Raw genomic sequence first — 24,464 nt, 5'->3', positions numbered from 1 at the left:
AGAATATACTTAGACATTTGAAAGAGGCTTGTTGCAGTATCAGGGCCATATTATATACATGACTAAATGGATTGGGGAGTTCATGGAGATTAACAGAAACAGCACTGGTAGTGGTATGGTCTGAAATGCGTTTGAGGCAGGGGTAAGGGGGAGACACTCAGCTTCAGTCTGCATCGTAAAAAGAAAGAAATTCAACACCTAAAGGTAATATATAAAGCATTGGCACATATTGAGGATGAACTTGTTGGTGCTATAGCTTCTGGGGCATGCACAGAGAATATATTGCTCAAACTTGCATTTGTAAGAGACGCAATAGGAGTAATCTCAGCAGTTAGAGCAGCTGAAATGTATCTTGCATGGTGGCAAGTTTGTCACTAGCATAATGAATGAGTCGGGCATATGCGGACAGTACGAATCAGACGGAAAGCAGTTAGGGGTGAGATCCTTGAGATAAAACATGTGAGGGGTAACTTAGTAACTGGTCCATGGGTATGCAGGAGAAATTTCATAAGTATTATGAGAACTTATACCATGATGATCAGCACTTCGAGGAGAGCCTAATCAGAGATTATTTAAGTGATATACAACCGGAGCAGTTCTCTCCAGAAGATGTTGAATTCTTAGATGCTCCATTTTCAAAATGGCCCAATCTGGTTAAAACATTTGGTCAGGCACAAATGGAGGTGTGCCCCCCAGAGTCATGGGCTTGGGCTGCCATTTTTCTCTTGAAGAAGGGGAAGCCTTCAACTGAACCTGGGTCTTATAGACCCAGAACGCTTATGAACAGCGATGCAAAGATAATTTCAAAGGTATTAGCCTTCCTGATAAGCCAAATTATTGATACGGTTATTATCTTCGGCAGCATGGTTTTATATTGGGCACAGGTACTACTTACTACATATGCAGGGTGGTAACACTGTTTGATGCGGCTGCAGTCACAGGAGACCCTATTGCGCTGATACTGTATGATGCCGGAAAGGCGTTTGATAGGGTCTCCTCAAACAACCTCTGTGCCAACCATGAGTGGTTCGGTATTGGTAAGGGTTTTATCGATGCTATATGGGTAATGTATCAGGCCCGTTTTCTGGCTTTGCCTTAACGGGGGCCACACAGAACCACTTTTGATAAAAAGGGGACGAGGCAAGGCTGCTCCTGTTTCCCTCTTCTCTTTGCATGTTACATAGATCTCCTGATTCGGAAAATTGAGGCCAATAGGGGCATTAAACCTATGTGTTTTCAAGAGCGCAATACCAAAATTCTGTCGTTATGCTGATGATTCGGCTGTAGTAACATCTGATAATCATTTAGCACTTAAAGAGGCCTGGCTGTTTGAATGTGAATAGTCACAAATAGCTTGGTATAGCTGGAGGACCCCCGGGTGATGCAGTCAACAATTTATCTAGGTATAAGTATAACATTAAATGCTAGAGCAAAATGTGGAGCTAAATTTAGCACCTGTCATTCAGAAAGGGAAGAAGGATCTTGATAGGATGAATGACTTTCATCTGTCTATTGTTGGCCGATGAAATATAATTAAGATAGTTTTTCTACCCAAAGTCCTCTACCGCTTCAGGGCTATAGCGTTGGAAATTGAAAGTCATTGGCTTAAGGGGACACTTCCCAGGGAGAGAGGGGATGGCCAGTTCCGGTTCTAAGAATGTACCATTGGGCCACAGTGCTACAGTATTTGCGTGGTCTTGTGGGAGGGAACTCTGAAGATCGATGGTGTAGGAGGGGTCACCCGATACCTATGAGCTATTATTAAGAGATGAAGCTCAAAATTGGTTCTTGAAAAATATTGAACCTAGCTATTATAAGAGAGTTAGATTCAAAGTTCCGTCAGCCGCATTTCAGGTATGGGCGGCACTAAAGAGGAAAATAGGGCTCAGCAGGATGAACTTCTTCTCTGAACCCAGTGCTTCCTGAAATTTTTCATGATATTGTTATGTTACGCAGGGAGGATTTGGTAATCCGGATGGGATTCAGTCATTTGAGGAAGTTCAAGTTAATTATTGGGTTGACAGAAAATTCATTTTTAATTATTTGCAAAAATGTAGCTTTTTAGCTTAGAAGAAAGGGGGGCCGAATGGATTTTGCAAAGACTCTATCACGGAGGTGGATAGGGATTACGAGGATTGATTGATTGATTGATTGATTGATGTACTGTCAGTCACATATATGAGGGGCTGACCCAATTGATGCAGGACGACCTTAAGAAGCAAGTGGAGAAATGGAGACGCAAGCTAGGTACAGAGTGTGGCAGTTTTTTAGACTCTTTGGAACTATGGAAGTCAATTCTGTGCTCTGCCATGTAACAGTCACAACATCATAAAACGAATTTCTTGCTGTATTACAACCCCAGCCAAAATAGCCCCAAGGGCGGACCAAGGAGGAGTCAGCTGTCCTCGCTGCAGTAGCACAGTAGCAGAACAAATACATATGTTCTCAACATGTCACCTGCTAGAAACCCTGAAAAGGGATATGAACTGAAATGAAATACCAGCACTTGTAAAGCGCACAGCTATCTCCTGCGAGGTGTCCCGGCGCTGGGGGCTGTCAAGAATATTAAGCAAGCTATTGCCCAGTGCCACGTGGTCCTGGACTAACCTGCCGCTGGTGCTGGGGACCGAACCGTGAACCCCGTGGTCTAGAGTCAGGCACCCTGGCCGCTGCGCCACTCCTCTTCCATCAATATTTTTTTAGATCAATCCCTGAAATTAAAAGTAATCCAAACTCCAGTATTAATGCTGCTAAGGGTCAGACGTGATGGAACTATTGGGTCACATCAATCTTTTTTTGTTTTTGGCCATGGCAGTGGTTAGAATCTGTATTTCTCACGGCCTGGTTGGATTCACTCACCCCAACGTTTCATCAATGGCTTGCACAGCCGTTATCTATCTTTAATCTAGAAAAATGGGTGTATGAAAGGAAGGGCCAGAGGGCTAGAAAATTAGGTAGTTGCATTTGGGCCCCGATTTATAGCTGTAAAAAAGACTGGGCAGTAGGCCACAATTGATTATTTAATTATGAATGTCTACAGCGTGCACAGCTACGCCAACATAGGGAAAACTACAATGGGCCATGCAGAAAATACAGGACATTCCTATAATGGGATTCAGAACAGTTTCGAGTCACACATATATTCCAATAAAATGCTTAAAGATAGGGAGAGCCTTGGTTTGGAAATGCTTAACCATCTGTCATTATTCCAGATCCCTCAGTCAGTCTGCAGTGAAAGTTGTGATCCAGGATACCGGAAATCTGCCATTACAGGACGTCCCAAGTGCTGCTTCTCCTGTGTGCCCTGTCCTGAAGGGAGCATCACCAACCAAACAGGTGGGTTCACTAACTTTCTAGAGTTATGATATGTTATTCAGTGGACAGCTTCACCTCAGCAGACAAGGACCACTTGCACCTGGAATTCAGCCTGAACTGGTAAGAAGTGCCTCTCGGTGAAAGGAATGAAAATGGTCAGTTGGTATGTATGATGTAGTAGGCATCTAAGATATACTCTAGGTAGGAAACACGAGCAGATGTGAAACTGTTCAACTGGATGGCATAACAACTAAATTGCACACTTATAGGCTCACTGAAAAGTCACTTGATTATTCTACATACATCTCAACTAATGTTAATATTCTCTGAAACTTAGATAGAAAAGTGTCACAAAATAAAACACTTGGGCCCAGATTCTCAAAGGTTTAGCATTGTGTTAGCGTTACTTTTTCAACTCAAACACGACACTAAACCTGTTTTGGGATTTACAAACCAACATAAATTGGTATTTGCATTGGTTTGTACATAAAAGTAATGCAAAGCAGTGCGAAATGCTGCTTTGTATTACTTTGCATCAAGGGGGTGATACATAGGTGGTACATGGGCGTTTCCATGCTACCACGCAGTCTTTTTGATGCAAAACCTATTCACTAACATTGGTAGAAAGGGTTTAGGGCCAAAAACGAACACCGCTGAAAAGCAGGGTTTAAACAAGGACATATTTTCATTTCTCTGAGATTGTCCGACTTTGCAAGTGTACTGCACTGTACAGCACACACACAAATTAGGAACAGATTTTAAACTTGTCTAGGCACAGTATTTTGTCCAGGAAGGGTACCCTACCAGTACAAAACCTATGCTAGACGGGCACACACACTAGCACTATGGCACTAAGCTGTGTTCCTGCAGAACAACAACACAAATCAGCACTAGCGCTAGGGAGAGGGGAGGTGAGTGACATATCTCAGTGAATATGGTGCTCTCCTCCTCTCTCCCTGGCACACAACACAGCCCAGCCTCTTTGGGTGCTGTGTTGCATTGTCTGCAACTTTCAGAATCCAGGTCTTAGGGCCAGATGTAGGTAGGCATTTACCGGTCGGTAACGGCCGAATTCGGCCGTTACTGACCGGTAAATGGAATTTGAGATGTAGGGGGCATATTTTTACAGAATCGGTAAATTTACCGATCGGTAAATTTACCGATTCTGTAAAATACCGAATCGGTATTTTTACCGATTCGGTAAATTTGATATGTAGGTGGGACTCTTCTGAGTCCCACAAGCCTTACCGAATCGGTATTTTACCATCAAATTCAATTTGATGGTAAAATACCGATTCCGGTGTGCATGCACATGTGTGCATGCACACCTGTGCCATATGACAGGCAGACCTGCCCTTAGGGCAGGTATGCCTGCCACATGGCACCCGAACCTGTTTTGGGGGTGCTAGAGGGTGTCAAAGTGACACCCCCTGCACCCTTGTGAAATTCGGTATTTACCGATTCGGTAAATACCGAGTCGGTAATGCCCATTCATTCCTATGGGCTTCAAAGCCCATAGGAATGAATGGGCATTACCGGTCGGTATTTACCGAATCGGTAAATACCGACTTTTACAGATTCAGTAAATCCACATCTGGATTTACCTACATCTCCCTCCTTATATTTTACTGATTCATAAATACCGAATCTGTAAAATTCGGTATTTATGAGTCGGTAAAATATATTTACCTACATCTGGCCCCTAGTTTCTGCACTTGACCCTTGTATTTTGGTATGATTCTACACACAAAATCTTGCTACGTCATAGGTTTCTTAGGAGAAGAAACCATCCTTACTGACAAAGAATTATTCTCATTGTGGTTATAAAATCACATTTAATGTTCTAAGTGTAAGTGGGCCCTGTCCTGAAATAATCACTAATGCAGTCATTATGAGGTATGTGTTTTTTAGCACTCATATAATTATGGAGGTGCACTTCTAAGTCACACAGGACGTGAGTGGGGTACTTAGAGGCTATCAGGGTACCTGGCAGAGGTCACCATCAACATCGAGTTTAAGTTCTCTTTCCTACTGGTTAGCTCGTATTTTCTAGGAAATGTCCACTTGCAGCTTGCTGTGTCCCTGTTGCCACACATGAGATCAACCAATTGATTCTTGAAGTCCACATCTCTGTCCTGAATACAAGGGTGAGTGTAGAAGTAGACCTCAGCAAGGCCTACCGGTGCTAGCGGTTCGTCCTTCTCTGCACACCAGTCCACAGACCAATAAATAGAAGTTGGCACGGAAGCTGGAATATCAAGAAAATAGTTTAATAAACCTCATGAGGTGGAACTACATCCATACAACATCCTTCGGCAGTGTATGTTATGTTATGTTATGTTATGTTACGGCCATACTTTTAGAGCGCACGGCTACCCCAGGAAGTGTCCCGGCGCTTTAGCAAAGAGACCTGAAATCCAAGAACACAACGAAAAGCGGACGCTGTAGTCACAGTGGTTACACAGCGAAGAGCATGGTCTTCAGCTCTTTCCTAAAAGCTAAAAGACAGTTAGCTTTACGGAGGGAAAAAGGGAGCTCATTCCAAAGGCATGCTGCCACATATTGAAAGGACCGCCCTCCCATCCGGACTCGTTTGATGATAGGCACCTCCATTTTAGCCAAGTCTGCTGACCGCAGCAACCTCCGTGGCACATAGAAAGCAGTACGCTTCCTTATGTAGCTGGGACCTACATCATGAAGGGCTTTAAACGCCAGCGTGAGAATTTTGAACCTAATTCTTTTCGAAATAGGCAACCAATGCAGCCTATTTAAAAGCAGAGACGCACCGGCTCTTCTAGGCAGACCAAATATAGCTCGGGCCGCCCAATTTTGAACAATTTGCAGTCTGGCCAGTAAATACTTGGGCAGACCTGCACAGAGCGCATTTGCGTAGTCTAATCGTGACCCTACTAATGCCTGGACTATAGTCTTACGGTATTGCAGGGAAAGCAGTGGCAGAAATTTCCTCAGCATTTTAAGAATGCCGAAGCATTTCCCTGCTAACCCCACAATGTGGGGACGAAACGATAGATCATCGTCAACAACCACTCCCAGATTTTTCACTTGGGAGGATGACTTCTCAGGAGGGAACATGTCCTGGGGCCACCACGACCTCCAACTCGGATCGGGGGCACAGCCGAAGAAAAGCAACTCGGACTTATCCGAGTTGCATTTCAGGCTGTGCCGCTGAAACCACGCGAAGACTGCACTCAGACAGTCTTTAATCCTGCCGCCGTCAAAAACCTCTCCTTTGCTGCACGTAAACAGGAGCTGGGTATCGTCAGCATATGAGATGATCCGGGCCCCAAAAGCCTCCGCTACCACCGCCAGAGGAGCCATATAGATGTTAAATATGGTGGGGCTCAGAATGGAACCTTGAGGAACCCCCAACCTCCAGCGATGGCATTTCAGCTGAGAACTGTGGAGCCCAGATCACCTGCCGGCGGCCCGATAGAAAGGATTGAAACCAATCCAACACCGTCCCCCGCAGTCCGATCTCCCTGAGTCTTAAAAGGAGACCGGCATGAGGGACGGTGTCGAAAGCCGCCGATAAGTCCAACATGACCAGCATCGCCCTTCCCCCTCGATCGAGCGTCTCCCTGATGGCGTCGGTTACCTCCACTAGGGCTGTCTCCGTGCTATAATTGGCACGGAAACCCGATTGAGAATCATGGAGAAGATTGTTATTCTCAATAAAGGTGGTAAGTGTATGTTGAACATGCTTCTCAACCACCTTCGCCAGAGCAGGGAGGAGGGAGATTGGTCTGTAGTTGGCCGGCAGCAAAGGATCTAACAGAGGTTTTTTGATCAGCGGCAGAATAAGCGCGTGTTTCCATTCCCTGGGCACCACTCCAGAACTCAAAGACAGATTGAGCAGGGGGTTCAACAAGCTGTTTACTGCCGATGCCACCCTGCCCAAACACTTTGCTGGGCATGCATCCAGGGGTGAGCCAGATTGAAGCCGCGACAGTAGCTCCAGCGATGATCCATAGGACAACTGTGGAAAGACCGATAGTGTGGGTCTGGCCTCTTCCTCCAAGGATGGTACTGGACTCCAAGTAAGACATAAGTCGTCAGCAGCCGCGGGGAGAGCCACAGGGGGGAAGGAATCTTGAATGATTTTGATTTTTGTGACAAAGAAGTCAGCCAACTTCCTAATCCACTCTTCTGTATGAGAGTGTGTGAGGGCGCCAGCAGCAGGATCAACAAACTCTTTCACAATTCTGAAAAGTTCTCTGCTCGTGTTGTCCGCCCGATCTATTCTATGCTCCAGATGTTCTTTTTTGGCTTCCAAGATACGTTTGTGGTACTGTTTTATAACGTCTCGGTATTTAAGTTTCTCCACAGGGTCATATTTGCGCCGTCAGAGTCTTTCCGCTTTTTTACAGTCTTGGCGCATATTCCGTAAGGCGGAAGTGAACCAAGGCGCGGAATCATGGCAGGGGACTGTTCTAGTTGGCTTCACTGGAGCCAGCTCTACAAATCTCATTTGCAGCCATTCCTGAACCAAATTCAGGTCAGCATCTAAGTTCCCTGTAAGTATACACGGGTGTTTACAGAGAGCATCCGATAGCATATCTGCTGTCACCAGGTGAAACGCTCTGGACTGACGGAACCCCTCCTTCTGCGTTCTATGGCTGACTCTAAATCCGCACAAAATGACGAAATTTATTAAAAAGTGGTCAGACCAAAGAACTGGGAGCGGTGGGGACACCTCAATCGGGACCGTGGAAAAGACTAAATCTAGTGTGTGTCCTTTGATGTGGGTAGGACTGTCAATAAAAGGGGCTAGCCCCAGCAGCGCAGTAATATCCCGCAGCTTGGATGCATCAGCATCCAGTAACGAGTCCATATGTAGATTTAAGTCGCCCAACAACATACAGTGTGCTGATCGCAAACAGGGTACCGAGAGATCTTCGAAAAAAGAGCCGATAGGCCCAGGCGGTCTATAGACGAGAATCCCTGTGCATGTCTGAGAGGCAGAAAGACTCAGTGAAAAGCCTAAAGCTTCGCAACCTGCGATATTCTCCACAGGAAAAGAGGAGCATTCCAAGGCTTTATCCACTATTAAGGCCACCCCACCGCCTCTACCCCCAACTCTATCCCTCCTTAAGATGGTGTAGTTAGAGGGAAGGGCACAGGCAACATCCGGTTCAGAACCTACCCCGAGCCACGTCTCTGTTAAAAAAAGACATGATATGTTGGAGGATCACTGACATAATATCGACGTCACAAATATCGAGATACACAAATATCGAGTGAAAAATATCGAGTGACAAAATATCGACTCCCTATCTACAAACAGGTAAGTACCAAAATATCGACTTACAAAAATATAGACTGTCAAAATATCGATTTTTTAAATGTCTTAAAATTAAGTTAAAACTAATATAGTAATATATATATTTAATATAAACTTAGAAATAATTATTTTAAAAATGTAATTTTAATAAATAATTTCTATAATTAAAAAAATTATATCACCAAAAATAATACATATATATATATATATATATATATATATATATATATATATATATATATATATAAAAACATATTATTAAATAAACATATATAACATTTTTAGCGTAGCATAGAAAATGGTTAAAATTTATTGTAACAACTATAGTGAGTTCAACATTAGCAAAAGTGTTGGATAGCGTAGAGGTAACATTTACTATTCCCACTCCAGTGGGTGCAACAGTAGGGAAAGCGCTGGATAGCGTAGGGGTTAAAATTACTATTCCCACTCCAGGGATGTATGACGTTACAACGCATACTTTTACAACACCTACCATTACATCAAAACTTTTACAACACAAAAACTTTTACAACTCATACATTTACAACGCAAGATTTTACAACGCATATACCTTTACAACGCATACCATTACAACATAAGTATTGGTAAGTATATAATATTATTTTTAATATAAATTAATTTAAAATATTATAATATAATTTAATTTTATTTAATTGTATTTCATTAATGTAATTTAAATGTAATTTTACTTTATTTTTACAAAGTACCCCTGTACCCCAAAACCCCTAAACTGACCCTGAACCCTAAAAATACCCCTTTACCCAAAAACTGAAAACTGACCCTGAACCCTAAAAATACCCCTTTACCCAAAAACTGAAAACTGACCCTGAACCCTAAAAATACCCCTTTACCCCAGAAACTGAAAACTGACCCTGAACCCTAAAAATACCCCTTTACCCAAAAACTGAAAACTGACCATGAACCTAAATATACCCCTTTACCCCAAAAACTGAAAACTGACCCTGAACCCTAAAAATACCCCTTTACCCAAAAACTGAAAACTGACCCTGAACCCTACAAATACCCCTTTACCCAAAAACTGAAAACTGACCCTGAACCCTAAAAATACCCCTTTACCCCAGAAACTGAAAACTGACCCTGAACCCTAAAAATACCCCTTTACCCAAAAACGGAAAACTGACCCTGAACCCTAAATATACCCCTTTACCCAAAAACTGAAAACTGACCCTGAACCCTAAAAATACCCCTTTACCCCAGAAACTGAAAACTGACCCTGAACCCTAAAAATACCCCTTTACCCAAAAACTGAAAACTGACCATGAACTCTAAAAATACCCCTTTACCCAAAAACTGAAAACTTACCCTGAACCCTAAAAATACCCCTTTACCAAAAAACTGAAAACTGACCCTGAACCCTAAAAATACCCCTTTACCCAAAAACCCAAACATATAACATTTTAAAAATAATTATATACTTAGCAATACTTACGTTGTAATGGTATGCGTTGTAAAGGTATCTGCGTTGTAAAAACATGCTTTGTAAATGTATGCGTTGTAAAAGTGTTTGCGTTGTAAAAGTTTCGTTGTAATGGTAGTGCATAGTAAAAGTTGCGTTGTAAACGTTGCATACCCACTCCAGTGGGTGCAACAGTAGGGAAAGTGTTGTATAGCGTAGGGGTTAAAATTACTATTCCAACTTCAGACAGTGCAATAATAGGGAAAGTAAATACTTCACAAATAGATATAAATGACATAAATAGTAATACCAATTACAAATAAATAAAATATTTTACTTATGTATAAAAAATATTAAATATTTATTTATAAATACAAAATAAAATTATTTAATTATAAAAATTGCCTACTCATACTAATTAATTACCTATTAACAATAAATTAATTTACAATTTCAAAATTAATACATTTATTTTAATTACCAATTATATTTTAATTAATTACCTAATAAAAATTAATTAACAATTAATTCAAAATAAATACCAATAATTTAAATGACATATTTAATTAATTATAATTAAATTACTTCCCACCCTATTCCCCTATAAACCCACAACCCGCTACAGAAAATAAATTTCTTAAATTAAAATATTTATCAATTAATCAATTATAATTAATTAACAAATATATTTTAATTAATTACCAATTATTAATTAATTAACAATTAATTCTAAATAAATATCAATAAATAAATTAACATATTTAATTAATTATAATTAAATTACTTCCCACCCTATTCCCCTATAAACCCACAACCCGCTACAGAAAATAAATTACTAAAATTAAAATATGTATCAATTAATCAATTATAATTAATTACCAATTATATTTTAATTAATTACCAATTAATAATTAATTAACAATTAATTCTAAATAAATATCAATAAATAAATTAACATATTTAATTAATTATAATTAAATTACTTCCCACCCCATACCCCTATAAACCCACAACCCGCTACAGAAAATAAATTACTAAAATTAAATTATTTATCAATTAATCAATTATAATTAATTACCAATTATATTTTAATTAATTACCAATTAATAATTAATTAACAATTAATTCTAAATAAATATCAATAAATAAATTAACATATTTAATTAATTATAATTAAATTACTTCCCACCCTATTCCCCTATAAACCCACAACCCGCTACAGACTTATATTACACAAAATATAAAAATTATTATTAACTTACCTTAAATTCGATATTTTTGTTGGCTATATTATGTCTAGTCGATATTATGTCCATTCTATATTTTTGATTCGATATTATGTCCATTCTATTCGATATTAATTTTCTCTAGTCGATATTTTTGTTGTCTATATTATGTCTAGTCGATATTATGTCCATTCTATATTTTTTACTCGATATTCTGTCCAGTCGAAATAAAAGACTCGATATTATGACTCTTTACCATGTTGGAGTCTACTAAAAGATTCCAAATGCCCGTAGCATGGCGGGCCAGGGACCTGGTGTTCAGTAGGGCACAATGATAATTCCGAATAGGAGATGGGGAGGCAGGAGATGACGAGGACGTTGGGCGCCACCCACACACAGGGCAGCCTTTCCCCAAAAGACGACCTCCAGGGAATAGATATTTACAGCCCTGAGGATGAGACCGCAAAGCTAACAAACACTCCGCGCTATAGGTGAACATTCCGAAGGTGGCAAGTAACACACGCCACCAAACCCAGAAAGCGCCTGGTCTATAAATGAGCCGCCAACCAGAGCCCCGCCTTACACGCCTCCGAGACGCTGACGAGCGCAGACGGGCGGGACTCTGGCGCGACTCAGGCGCAGGGAAGGCGCGACCGCTGCGCGTTACCGCTGCGCGTTACCGCTGCGCTCCTCAAGCGAGCTTTAAATAGCGTTGTCTCGGCGTCCCAGGTGACCTGGACACTCCAAGATGGCGCTCGCGCTTCTTCCCCAAACTAAGATGGCGCTCACACCCACAACCTCCCGGTAACCCGGACCCGCCAAACAGCGGTGATCTTTTCACGAATTATGTGCAGGTAAGGGCCAGCGCGTGCTTCAGAGCAGGAGAGAAGGCAGTTTTAAAAATTAAATTATATCCTCAAAAAACGACAATTTTAAAATTCAATGCAGGCAAAACGAGCGCGCGGCCAGCGCGATCTACAGCGAGGCGCAGATGTAATTCTCGGCAGCAGGAACCAATGTAGGCTCACCTCGTGTCCAAGCTCGCCCTAAATAGCGTCGTCTCGGCGTCCCAGGTGACCTGGACGCTCCAAGATGGCGCTCGCGCTTCTTCCCCAAACTAAGATGGCGCTCACACCCACAACCTCCCGGTAACCCGGACCCGCCAAACAGCGGTGATTTTTCCACGAATTATGTGCAGGTAAGGGCCAGCACGTGCTTCAGAGCAGGAGAGTAGGCAGTTTTAAAAATTAAATTATATCCTCAAAAAACGACAATTTTAAAATTCAATGCAGGCAAAACGAGCGCGCGGCCAGCGCGATCTACAGCGAGGCGCCGATGTAATTCTCGGCAGCAGGAACCAATGTCTGAGGTAGCACAAGGAGTAGAAGAACTGTGGGTGTTTTATACCCACACAGAAGCTCAAAAAGGGGCGGTACAAGAACACATAGGAAGAGTTACATACATAGATGGTCATACAGAGAATGCACAGTCAACGAAGAAGGAGGGGCAATGAGTTGCTGGCTTCAGTTAAAACAGCCTGACAGTAACAGACTAGGGCAGGTGCATGGGCAGCTACAGACTTCTTCTCAGCATGTGCAATGTAGCAGGGGCTAAGTATAGCCAGTTCTTGAGCAAAGCACAAGGGCAAGCAACAGAGAAGGAGCACATGGAGAGCACATGGCTAGTCAAGATGGCTGCCAGAAACAATATGGCTTCAGCTCAATGCTAACAGTGATCTTGGGCAATTTACAACATGAGCAGGTCAACTTCTTCAGAGCTCCTCTTAGGTGACAGACAGAAGGTCCAGCCCTCTTCTGTTCATCCATAGATTTAGACAGAGTTCAGAGGAAATGCCATGGATTACAACATTTGTGCCTGGCGAAAGTTAGTGGGTGGGAGTGACACCTGAGCATTCCCCAACCAACCGGGTAAAGAGTACTGGGGCAAGCATGCTGAATTTTTCAGTAGTTTCTGTTTGCTTTAGCACAAGCAGATCCAAAATGCCATGTGCTATGGCAGTTGCAAGATGTGCAGATACTTCAGCAACACTAAACTTGGACTGATGTAAAGGACATCAAATCAATTTAACTAATGTCTCTAGATAGTTCAGTTAAAGACAAATCTTTGCACAAGCCTTAACATTTTTGCAACAAAAGAACATATACATGAGTTACAGATTCAATCTGACAGAGAGTCACCCTGAAGAAAATGCATGCACAAATATTTTACAAACAGGCTTTCACTCACGCTGCAGCTACAAAGGGAATATTGTAGGTGCAAGGGTTTGATGTCATGAGAAATGGAGAGATGGTCTTTAAACATATAAAGAACATAACGTTTCGCCCAAACAAGATATTAACATGTTATCTAATCAAGAGACACTAATTATGGCCATGGATGAATTAAGGATGACGGTTGACAGTGGTCGGTCTGCTGTGTTGGTATTACTAGATCTATCGACTGCATTTGACACTATCAGTCATCAAAACTAATCCTTAGATTGTAAGAGATGGAAGTGGAAGGTACTTTTTTGGAGTACATTAAATCCTATCTATCAGGCAGATATCAAGAAATGTCACTCCCATCATTCAGCTCCAAGTTAAAGGAAACTAGATATGGAGTACCCCAGGGAACAGCTCTGAGTCCCATCCTCTTTAATGCATATTTACACCCACTCTTGACTTTGATTAATCCTATGGTATTTCTGTTATTAAGTATGCAGTTACCACACAGCTAATCATGTATCTGGATAACAACAACCAGAGCCACATTGAAGGACTGCATGTCTGTTTAGAAGAAATGGTGGAGTGGCTAAGGAGAAACTCACTGGAGTTTAATGAAAACAACACTGAACTCCTGTGTTGGGCCCCCTCTACTGTACCTTACTCCAGCGTAATTTCTGGCCCTGGTCTAGTTCTAAAATTCTGAAGACTGGTCAGGTGGTACAAAACCAGGGAGTAATGATGTATGTACACTGGTCTATGGAGAACCATATAAATAAAACGCCAGTATCTGTTTTGGTCTACTGAAAAGTGTAAAGACAATTGTTCGAATGCTACTACAGCCAGCCAGGAAGCTAGTGATACAAGGCACAGTTTTAAGCTGATTATTGCAGTGCCCTGCTAATGCCACACTACCTAATCAAGAGACTAAAGAGGATACAAATTCTGGAAGCTAAGCTTGCCCTGAATAAATCAAGACATGATTCAGCCTCAAGCACCTTGAGGGCTGTATCTTCAAGGCCTTATGTATAGTCTATAAAGTTGAGGTCCTTTGATACTACGAAAAAAATTCAGACCTTAAAAGCCTACAAGTTGTTTACGATCATCATTGGCTAACCTGGTAAATGTGCCAAGTTTCAGGAAAGTAAGGTCAGGCGAAAGATCCTTTCGGGTCAAGGTGGCTCTCTTAAGAAACAAACTGCTAGCACCTTGTAGAGCCAAGGGAAATCAGCTCAGTGTTAGGAAGAGTCTAAAAACCTGGCTCTTTTTAAAATAAGAGGCATAAGGATGCAACATCAATGATAACTGCTGCAAATTTAAGAGGTCTTGTTATGTTTCAGGCTATATGTCAGTGCCGTGATATCTGCTAGGATAATAATGTGCTTTATAAATGCTGATTAATAATAATTAATAATAATGTGAAAGAGAAGTTCTAATCATCATAAATGATCACATTCACTCTAGCACAAATAACATGATCTAGAAGCATGGCTGAGGTGGATACAGTTACAAATCAATAAATAAGTTTCATATTTTCATACTCAGTTACATTTCAATCTGAGTGACAATTCTCCCCAATGTAACCTTATTCTTATTATCTGGTATAGATGCTCCATGTGTAATTCCATCAAAGTTCTTGAAACCAGGCATTTTAATGTTGACCTTGATGGTTTAGTTTGCTCTGGATTACCTCCACACTATACTCACTGGCTAGCTGAAGTCGTCACAGATTTAACTAAACTATAACACCTCACACTTTGATGTACTGTTGTCATGCCATTTCCCCTGATGTAGTCAAAGGGAAAACAAAGCAATTTCAAAGCTGACAATTCAGGTATTCAGTTCTGGACAGGATTCTGGGTACTTGCATGGCAACAGAAAGTTTGTGTTCCAAGCCTTCTTGAGTGCCTGTGTAGGCTGGTCAATCAGTCAAGGCCTAGCTCAGATGAATAGATGTGATGGCATGAGCTCTGATAGTATACAACATATTTTCAAGATCAATAAATAATCATGAATGTTGCAATGTAAGTGAACAAATAGAACAAAGAAGATCAGAATCACTGAATATGTTTTTTAACTAACAACAAACAAAAATCAGCGGGGACACATGTCAGTGGCCAAAGGGCTAGCCAAGTGCATGGAATGAGGAAAACAAGCGAGGTGTTTAGGGCTGTTGGGATCTGAGAAATGTATATAACCTAATTATAATTGCACTATGTTATTAAGAACATCTGGTACTTGTCAGTGCATGAATGTCAGTTCCCCATGACTCGTGGCCTGTGTTTGGTGCATGCTACTAGAATGCTGGGAAGACCCTTCAGGTCTACCCTTTACATTAGCTTCACTGTTGAGAAAGTTGCCTTCAAAAGTGACAAAAGCACCTTTATTGGGATTTGGACTGATTAGTGTTCTCATGTAGGGCAACCCTACTTCAGCTATTCAGGTGAAGAAAATGGCAAAATCATCCAGTTTCAAAATTCACCCAGGAATTTCACCTACCTCTACTTCTACTAAGAAGCATGTGATATGCAATTTGGGTGTCCCACTGGGATTAGGCCCACCTCTAAAAGGTGTCCCTTGCTCACTGCATCATCAGGAGTCAAGCAAACCGGGCCGAAGACGGCTGCAATGCCAGAAACCGGTCCCCGGAAGCTTGTCTCCTTTCCAGTAAAGAATTGGCTTGGTAGTTTGGTCTGCCCTGTTCCCATGATGCACTGGGCCAGGGACAGACTAATTTGCATGTAGCCTGGTTCTGAACTGGGATGGTGCAGTGAGCTAAAAAACGGTGATGGATCAAGCCCTGATCTTTTGACTGGGTATGAGTGTTCTGCTTAATTCAGATGCTCTGTCCATCACCAGCCCCTTTTCTGAATCGTTTTGGCCACTATAGGAGTGGAAGGGTATGCTCAGACATGAGTCCCTTGCTCACTGCAACATCAGGATTCAAGCAAGCCGGGCCGAAGACGGCTGCAATGCCAGAAACCGGTCCCCGGAAGCTTGTCTCCTTTCCAGTAAAGAATTGGCTTGGTAGTTTGGTCTGCCCTGTTCCCATGATGCACTGGGCCAGGGACAGACTAATTTGCATGTAGCCAGGTTCTGAACTGGGATGGTGCAGTGAGCTAAAAAAACGGTGATGGATCAAGCCCTGATCTTTTGACTGGGTATGAGTGTTCTGCTTAATTCAGATGCTCTGTCCATCACCACCCCCTTTTCTGAATCGTTTTGGCCACTATAGGAGTGGAAGGGTATGCTCAGACATGAGTCCCTTGCTCACTGCATCATCAGGATTCAAGCAAGCCGGAACGAAGACGGCTGCAATGCCAGAAACCGGTCCCCGGAAGCTTGTCTCCTTTCCAGTAAAGAATTGGCTTGGTAGTTTGGTCTGCCCTGTTCCCATGATGCACTGGACCAGGGACAGACTAATTTGCATGTAGCCAGGTTCTGAACTGGGATGGTGCAGTGAGCTAAAAAACGGTGATGGATCAAGCCCTGATCTTTTGACTGGGTATGAGTGTTCTGCTTAATTCAGATGCTCTGTCCATCACCACCCCCTTTTCTGAATCGTTTTGGCCACTATAGGAGTGGAAGGGTATGCTCAGACATGAGTCCCTTGCTCACTGCATCATCAGGATTCAAGCAAGCCGGGCTGAAGACGGCTGCAATGCCAGAAACCGGTCCCCGGAAGCTTGTCTCCTTTCCAGTAAAGAATTGGCTTGGTAGTTTGGTCTGCCCTGTTCCCATGATGCACTGGGCCAGGGACAGACTAATTTGCATGTAGCCAGGTTCTGAACTGGGATGGTGCAGTGAGCTAAAAAACGGTGATGGATCAAGCCCTGATCTTTTGACTGGGTATGAGTGTTCTGCTTAATTCAGATGCTCTGTCCATCACCACCCCCTTTTCTGAATCGTTTTGGCCACTATAGGAGTGGAAGGGTATGCTCAGACATGAGTCCCTTGCTCACTGCATCATCAGGATTCAAGCAAGCCGGGCCGAAGACGGCTGCAATGCCAGAAACCGGTCCCCGGAAGCTTGTCTCCTTTCCAGTAAAGAATTGGCTTGGTAGTTTGGTCTGCCCTGTTCCCATGATGCACTGGGCCAGGGACAGACTAATTTGCATGTAGCCAGGTTCTGAAGTGGGATGGTGCAGTGAGCTAAAAAACGGTGATGGATCAAGCCCTGATCTTTTGACTGGGTATGAGTGTTCTGCTTAATTCAGATGCTCTGTCCATCACCACCCCCTTTTCTGAATCGTTTTGGCCACTATAGGAGTGGAAGGGTATGCTCAGACATGAGTCCCTTGCTCACTGCATCATCAGGATTCAAGCAAGCCGGGCTGAAGACGGCTGCAATGCCAGAAACCGGTCCCCGGAAGCTTGTCTCCTTTCCAGTAAAGAATTGGCTTGGTAGTTTGGTCTGCCCTGTTCCCATGATGCACTGGGCCAGGGACAGACTAATTTGCATGTAGCCAGGTTCTGAACTGGGATGGTGCAGTGAGCTAAAAAAACGGTGATGGATCAAGCCCTGATCTTTTGACTGGGTATGAGTGTTCTGCTTAATTCAGATGCTCTGTCCATCACCACCCCCTTTTCTGAATCGTTTTGGCCACTATAGGAGTGGAAGGGTATGCTCAGACATGAGTCCCTTGCTCACTGCATCATCAGGATTCAAGCAAGCCGGGCCGAAGACGGCTGCAATGCCAGAAACCGGTCCCCGGAAGCTTGTCTCCTTTCCAGTAAAGAATTGGCTTGGTAGTTTGGTCTGCCCTGTTCCCATGATGCATTGGGCCAGGGACAGACTAATTTGCATGTAGCCAGGTTCTGAACTGGGATGGTGCAGTGAGCTAAAAAACGGTGATGGATCAAGCCCTGATCTTTTGACTGGGTATGAGTGTTCTGCTTAATTCAGATGCTCTGTCCATCACCACCCCCTTTTCTGAATCACCTCTAAAAGTTGGCATACCAAGAAACATCTAGTTGTACCAGAATGACAAAGAAAAAAAGGCAAATATTTATTGACTTTTGTCTTTACAACTAATATTCAAGCAAAAGCATCCTAAACGATTGAGCCTGAAAGTACAACATGATAAGATGTACAGTTTGTACGAACAATAGACTTGTCTTTTCACATGCAAGTTGATTTTTCTGAAACAAAATGAGTGCATATATATGCTTCTTCATCTGAACATCTAATACATTATTTTCATTACAAAGGTTGCCATCTGTTTTTACTTCAGATTCCTTAGACTGCATAAAATGCCCGATTGACCACTGGTCAAGCACAGAAAAAGACAGATGCATTGCAAAGAATATTGACTTCTTGTCCTATAAGGACCCACTGGGATTCATCCTGGCTATAATCTCAATTTTCCTGTTCTTTAATGCTGCTGGCATCTTGACTACTTTTGTATCTTATCAGCACACTCCAGTTGTACGGGCTAACAACCTCCACCTCAGTTATATTCTTCTCTTTGCCCTCATGATGTGCTTCCTCTGTTCCTTGATCTTCATTGGCCAGCCAAGGCGAGGGACTTGCATGGTTCGTCAGGTTATCTTCGGCATATCCTTCTCGCTTGCTGTTTCCTGTGTGATGGCTAAAACAGTCATGGTCGTCATCGCCTTTAGGGCCACTAAGCCCAACAGCAAGTTGAGAAGGTGGATTGGCTCCAGATTGTCCTACATCAATGTCCTGGTCTGTACCTTCATAGAGGTTACTATTGGAGTCATCTGGTTGGGAACTTCACCAGGATTCCCAGAATTTACCAATAGTACAGACAACTGGAAGATTACTGCACAGTGCAACGAGGGCTCCATCCTGATGTTCTGCTGCATGTTGGTGTTCATGGGAATCTTGGCATGTGTAAGCTTTGGAATTGCTTTTTTAGCTCGGAATTTGCCAGACAGCTTTAATGAAGCCAAGTTCATCACCTTCAGCATGCTGGTATTTGTCAGTGTCTGGATTTCTTTCATCCCAGCGTATCTCAGCACAAAAGGAAAATACCTTGTTGCAGTTGAGATTTTTGCAATCTTGTCCTCTGGTGCTGGCCTCATGTACTGTATTTTTGCACCAAAGATTTACATTATCTTTCTCAGACCAGAGAGGAATACTAAGGACTTTTTGGTAAAAAAAGCAACAACTTCCATGTGAACAGGATAATTAATTAATGGGATAAACTGGAAAGTTTGCTTCTAGATTAAATTGTACAGACTAAATCAAAGCTTTCTGAGGATATACGACCTGTGATTTTTCCTTACCTTGGCAAGGCCTATGTACACACATGTTTTGTCAACAGGCTTGTATGTAAAAATTGACGTACAATATGTATCATGCTTCAAGCTGTTCTCATTTATCTATTAAGATTTAACTAAGATGACCATTTCCTGGCTGGAAGCATTAGCTATTAAAATTTAACTCAAAGGATTTGAAGGGGGTACTCTTTTGACATATTGTCTGACTGAGACAGAAACATTTGTGCATTTGCAGCTAGCTGATTTTCTGGATTAATTAATGAGGACAAAATGCTGATGCTCGAGGCAGAGGATAGTGTCTGGTTTGTATAGATATATCCTGGGCCTCATTTACAATATTTTGGCGTACGGCAGCACCACCAGCTATCCTGCTACTCTGCCAGTGTCAAAAGAAAAGGGCAGGAATATGCTGCCTCTATCAGATACAGCGCATTACTGCCCTTTTCCCCTGCGCTGACGCACAAATGACAGCCATGCACCAGCTCAGGCACCACTGCACTATGGTGCAAGGGCGTCTGTACTTTATGGGTGACTGCTGAATGCAGCACACAAAGAAAGAGGAAAAAACTAGGAGAAATAATGTTATTTCACCTCGCTGTGCCTAACCTACGCTAACCCTGGATTGGCGTAGGCTTTTGCTACATTCCCAGGTTCTTGTAAATCTGGAAATGTGTCATATGCAATGGTTGTTACGTTGGAACACCCATGGAATGCCTTCCTATTACTGGGGGCGGCAACACAGAGAATTATGCTGCGTTGCCTCAGTCTATATCTACCAGGCCATGAAAAGCCAAGCAGGGTGGCTTCCATTATCACACATTTAATGTTTCATCAATAAACCTGAAGTAGGACCACCATTGACAGACCCCGTCCAGGAATGTCATCCCCATCACAAATTCTTCGGACTGGAACATGTTAAAGCACAATCAAGAGGGGAAATCCGCGAACTACACATGAGACGAAGAGAGATCGAACCCATCATATGCATGCTCACTGCAAATATGGGACTCAATAGGGATGCAGAAAGGCACTAATGGATGTAAAAATCACTTTTTCCTCAACATAGTCTACTTATGACATAGTTATGACTAACTCAACTGTATCTGTGTCTCTTTGTACCAATCCGATGGCTGCTCTTTCCTTACCTGTGCCTGACCTCCTTGTCTTACTATCTTCTGTTTACTCCAGTATTTTTGCCCTTTTTCCTCCTAATACAGCCTTTTTAACCCACATCCCCCTTCCCTGTTTGATTAAAGATTACTGACCTGGGTCCAATGTGAAAATCCTCAGGGAGCTTTATGTTTTACTCATTACAAGGTTAGTATGTGTACCACTTAACCTCAGATGATGTTTATTTATATCTACCTTTCTTTCAATAGTTACATTTTGATGTCTCCTAGTATTGTTCTTTGTTTTCTTGCATGTACCTCTTCATCTTCTACTCTTTCCTACTAAGTCTGCTCCCAACAAGGTTTCCCCACAATACTCTATCCTAATTAGCCCCCGACCCCTGACTAACCATCACCTTTACTTTTGATTTTTCTTGCCTATCTGCTCTTACTTGTCAAGACTGTTTCTAGTGTTAACCTGACATGACTCTGACTCAAGTCTTTGTATCACCTTATTCTCAATTTGATTTTCCTCGTACCTAGTTCACTTACATGAGCTGAATTCCTTACTTTTTATTCGCGTGTCTTTTAATGTTTGTATACAGCACCTTGTCTTATGGCAATTTGGAATTTTCCCATGACCTTTCCTTCCACCACCTTTTGCCGGCATTTAACTTTTTTCAGATCGCTCTTTTTTCCTGTTAATATCGAGCCCACGTTTTCTATCATGATGCTCATATATACTTGCCATCACTAACATGACATTCTACCTCAGTTGGCACTCTGGTTAACCTAGAAATTCCCCATTACTATCGGGAATACAGCTCTAGACGCCTGCCAACATGTCACGTGACATTAAAATCATGTCACGTAAACTAAGTTCACTTTCTAGCTCTCAGAATCTGCTGTGACTATCAGTTGTACGGCTGGATGATGTCACGATTGGGAATGCATTTCAACCTCCATGAGTCTACTACCTATACAGTGGTTCCCAAACTGCACTGTGGCTCCCTGGGAGCCGTCAAACCTAGCCAGGGGAGCCGCACACCAAGCACTTTAATGTATTTAGGGGCAGATGTATCAAAACAATTTTTAGTCGCAAACGCTGCGATTCACAAGAAAGCAGCGTTTGCGACTAAAACTTCGCAAAACGGTATGTATGATGCAAGTCACCTAGCAAAATTAAGGAATTGCAAAATTTGCAATTCTTTAATTTTGCGTAAGCATTTAAGGAATGCTAGGCATCAAGCATTCCATTTTTGCGATTTCACATTAAGAAATCGCAAATTACCACCAACTTGAAGATGGTGGTAATTTGCGATTTATTTCACAAATGCACTTTTTTGCATTTGTAAAGGTGCCATGTGGCGCACATACAGCGCCATAGGTGCAAACATGTGAATTTCAGGGGTGCAGCAGGGTGTCCTTCTTACACCCTTGCACCCTTGAAATTATTCTCAATTTGCGATTCTTAAATTTCGAATCGCAAATTGAGAATAAATTCCCAATCATTCCTATGGGCCTCGTGGCCCATAGAAATTAATTGGAAATTATTCCTTAATTGCGATTCGCAATCTGCTAATCGCAATTAAGGAATCGCTAAAAAAATTCGATTTTCTACATACATCCCTATTTGCATATCTCAAATAGCGATCAGGATGTTGATACATCTGCACCTAAATGTTAAAGGGTCTGTTGGCCCCAGTTAAACTAATTAGACTTAAACGCATGATGTCGATGATTTGTAAGTGACATGCCTAAAGCTGTAAACATACTGCTTAATTGATGGTATGTCGAGGGAGATGACCTGCAAATTTCAGTGGATCCCAAAGTTTTAACACTCCCAAAGGAAGCGTAAGATGCCTGATTTATATTATTAGACTTGTTAATAGTTTGTTTTTTTCCAAATGCATTTTTCACCAATGCAAGTCATTAGGTAAGTACAGTTGTCAGGTCTATTAAACACACTTATTATTATGATGTATTGACATTTGCAGTTGAATCATAGGTACTTCCAGTACACATTTCTTTCAGTACACACACATTTACAGATAGTCTTGTACCATACACACTAGTTTTCCCGATATCATCTTTTACTACTGTCAAAATACATGTGACTTTGTTCTATATAAATACTAAGTTTTTTCAAATTGTTATTGAATTAGCCTTGAGAAAGCCCTTTGCCTGCCGGGCACATGGGTGAAACACATTGGCTTTTTCGATTGCTCTCTTGTATTTATGATAATAAATAAATACAAATAAAGATATTAAAAAACAGTATTAGACTTTGGCATTAATTTCTCTCCGGAATCCATATATATACTTGAGGCACAAACCGGTCACATCTTGAAAATATTGTCTTACATACGGTGGACCTTGGCAGTAGTCACCAACTCCATCAAATTACAAAACAATTCAGTATATACATAACACATACCAGATCATTAAAAACATATAAAACATTAAAACAACTGGACAGACAAAATGGCTCTGTAGACCTGTCTAGTTTTCATCAGTGCGTTCAACCACCCATTGAGATCCTAAGTTGCAACGCAGCCTTTAAAAAACTGGCCACATTAATAATTGAGTCAGCAGGAATCAGTTGTAAAAACAACAAGGCATTGTGCACCTGGTTAAATTGATGAGCTTATAAAAGGGGGATGATATAAACGCTACTAGGTACTTTGAAATATATACAAAACATGGCAAAGTTCATTGTGTCCTGCGGTCAAGTCTGGTCACAACTGCAGAGAGTTAGAAGGTGAACAACCTGCCAACCCCGGGGAAATGCAAGCAGCCGAGGTAGCAAGTTTAACCTGAACCTTGTAAGCAGAAACTGGTCATGTTTAGAAGTAACCATAGTGAGGTACGGTTTCATGGATTGATTAGATTTCAACAGCATGTAACCTCGCCCCAAGGGCTGTTGTAAAGCCACCAGCTCTATGTCCAAAGAGCCCATTATCAAAAACAAATCTTAGCCAGGTACAGTCAGCCTTAACCATCCCCTCCAGGTTAGTAAAGATCTGTACCCTAGCTAAACTCTGACGTGTGGCTTTGATATATTTAAACCACAGGGATGCAACGAGCGCTATCAACAGAAAAACAATCCAAAAATATGGCTTTGTTTAAATGGGGGACATTCTTAATCCATGTACCTAACCAACATAAAAGTGGGTGCACGCAATAGTATATTTGAGGTACTTGGCCCCTGGTGCTTCATGAATTATGTAAAATGGGGTACAGTGTGGAACACTGAGGAATCGCTGCAAAAGCAAAATTTCTACCACCTGTAGAGCGTCATGCTCTGCGTATCCCCACATGTCACTCCAGTCGGATGCTTTCGAAACACATTTTGCTATGTAAACCTGCATTGAAGCTCTGATCAGCTTTCTTCCCTGTCTAGCAGCAAACCTCCAGACCGCTGCACTAGTCCTTACTAGATCATCTCTTTTCCCATTTAGCAGAGGGTTCCAGCACGCCCCTGAGTCAAACAAAACACCCAAATACGAGTAGGCATTGACACCTTAAAGGCATGGGTTTTTGTGGATCTAAGACCTACCACCATTACATGTGAGTCACCAATGTTAATACTTAAATCTAGGCGGT

General features: G+C 42.0%; 1 protein-coding gene across 1 annotated transcript in view; it reads left to right on the top strand.

Moving 5' to 3' along the window:
• The window catches only part of LOC144783891 (extracellular calcium-sensing receptor-like), a 179,708-nt gene extending 160,060 nt beyond the window's left edge, over positions 1-19,648 (top strand). The window contains exons 5-6 of the mRNA XM_078662633.1: positions 3,213-3,336; positions 18,738-19,648. Coding sequence (XP_078518759.1) covers positions 3,213-3,336; positions 18,738-19,648 — 1,035 coding nt within the window. The remainder of the gene's footprint in view (positions 1-3,212; positions 3,337-18,737) is intronic.
• The last annotated feature ends 4,816 nt before the right edge of the window (positions 19,649-24,464 follow it).

This window comes from Lissotriton helveticus, chromosome 10 (genome assembly GCF_964261635.1).
Source record: "Lissotriton helveticus chromosome 10, aLisHel1.1, whole genome shotgun sequence".
NCBI lineage: Eukaryota > Metazoa > Chordata > Amphibia > Caudata > Salamandridae > Lissotriton > Lissotriton helveticus.
The sequence above is the reverse complement of the archived record's forward strand: the minus strand, read 5'-3'. Positions and strand labels throughout refer to the sequence as shown.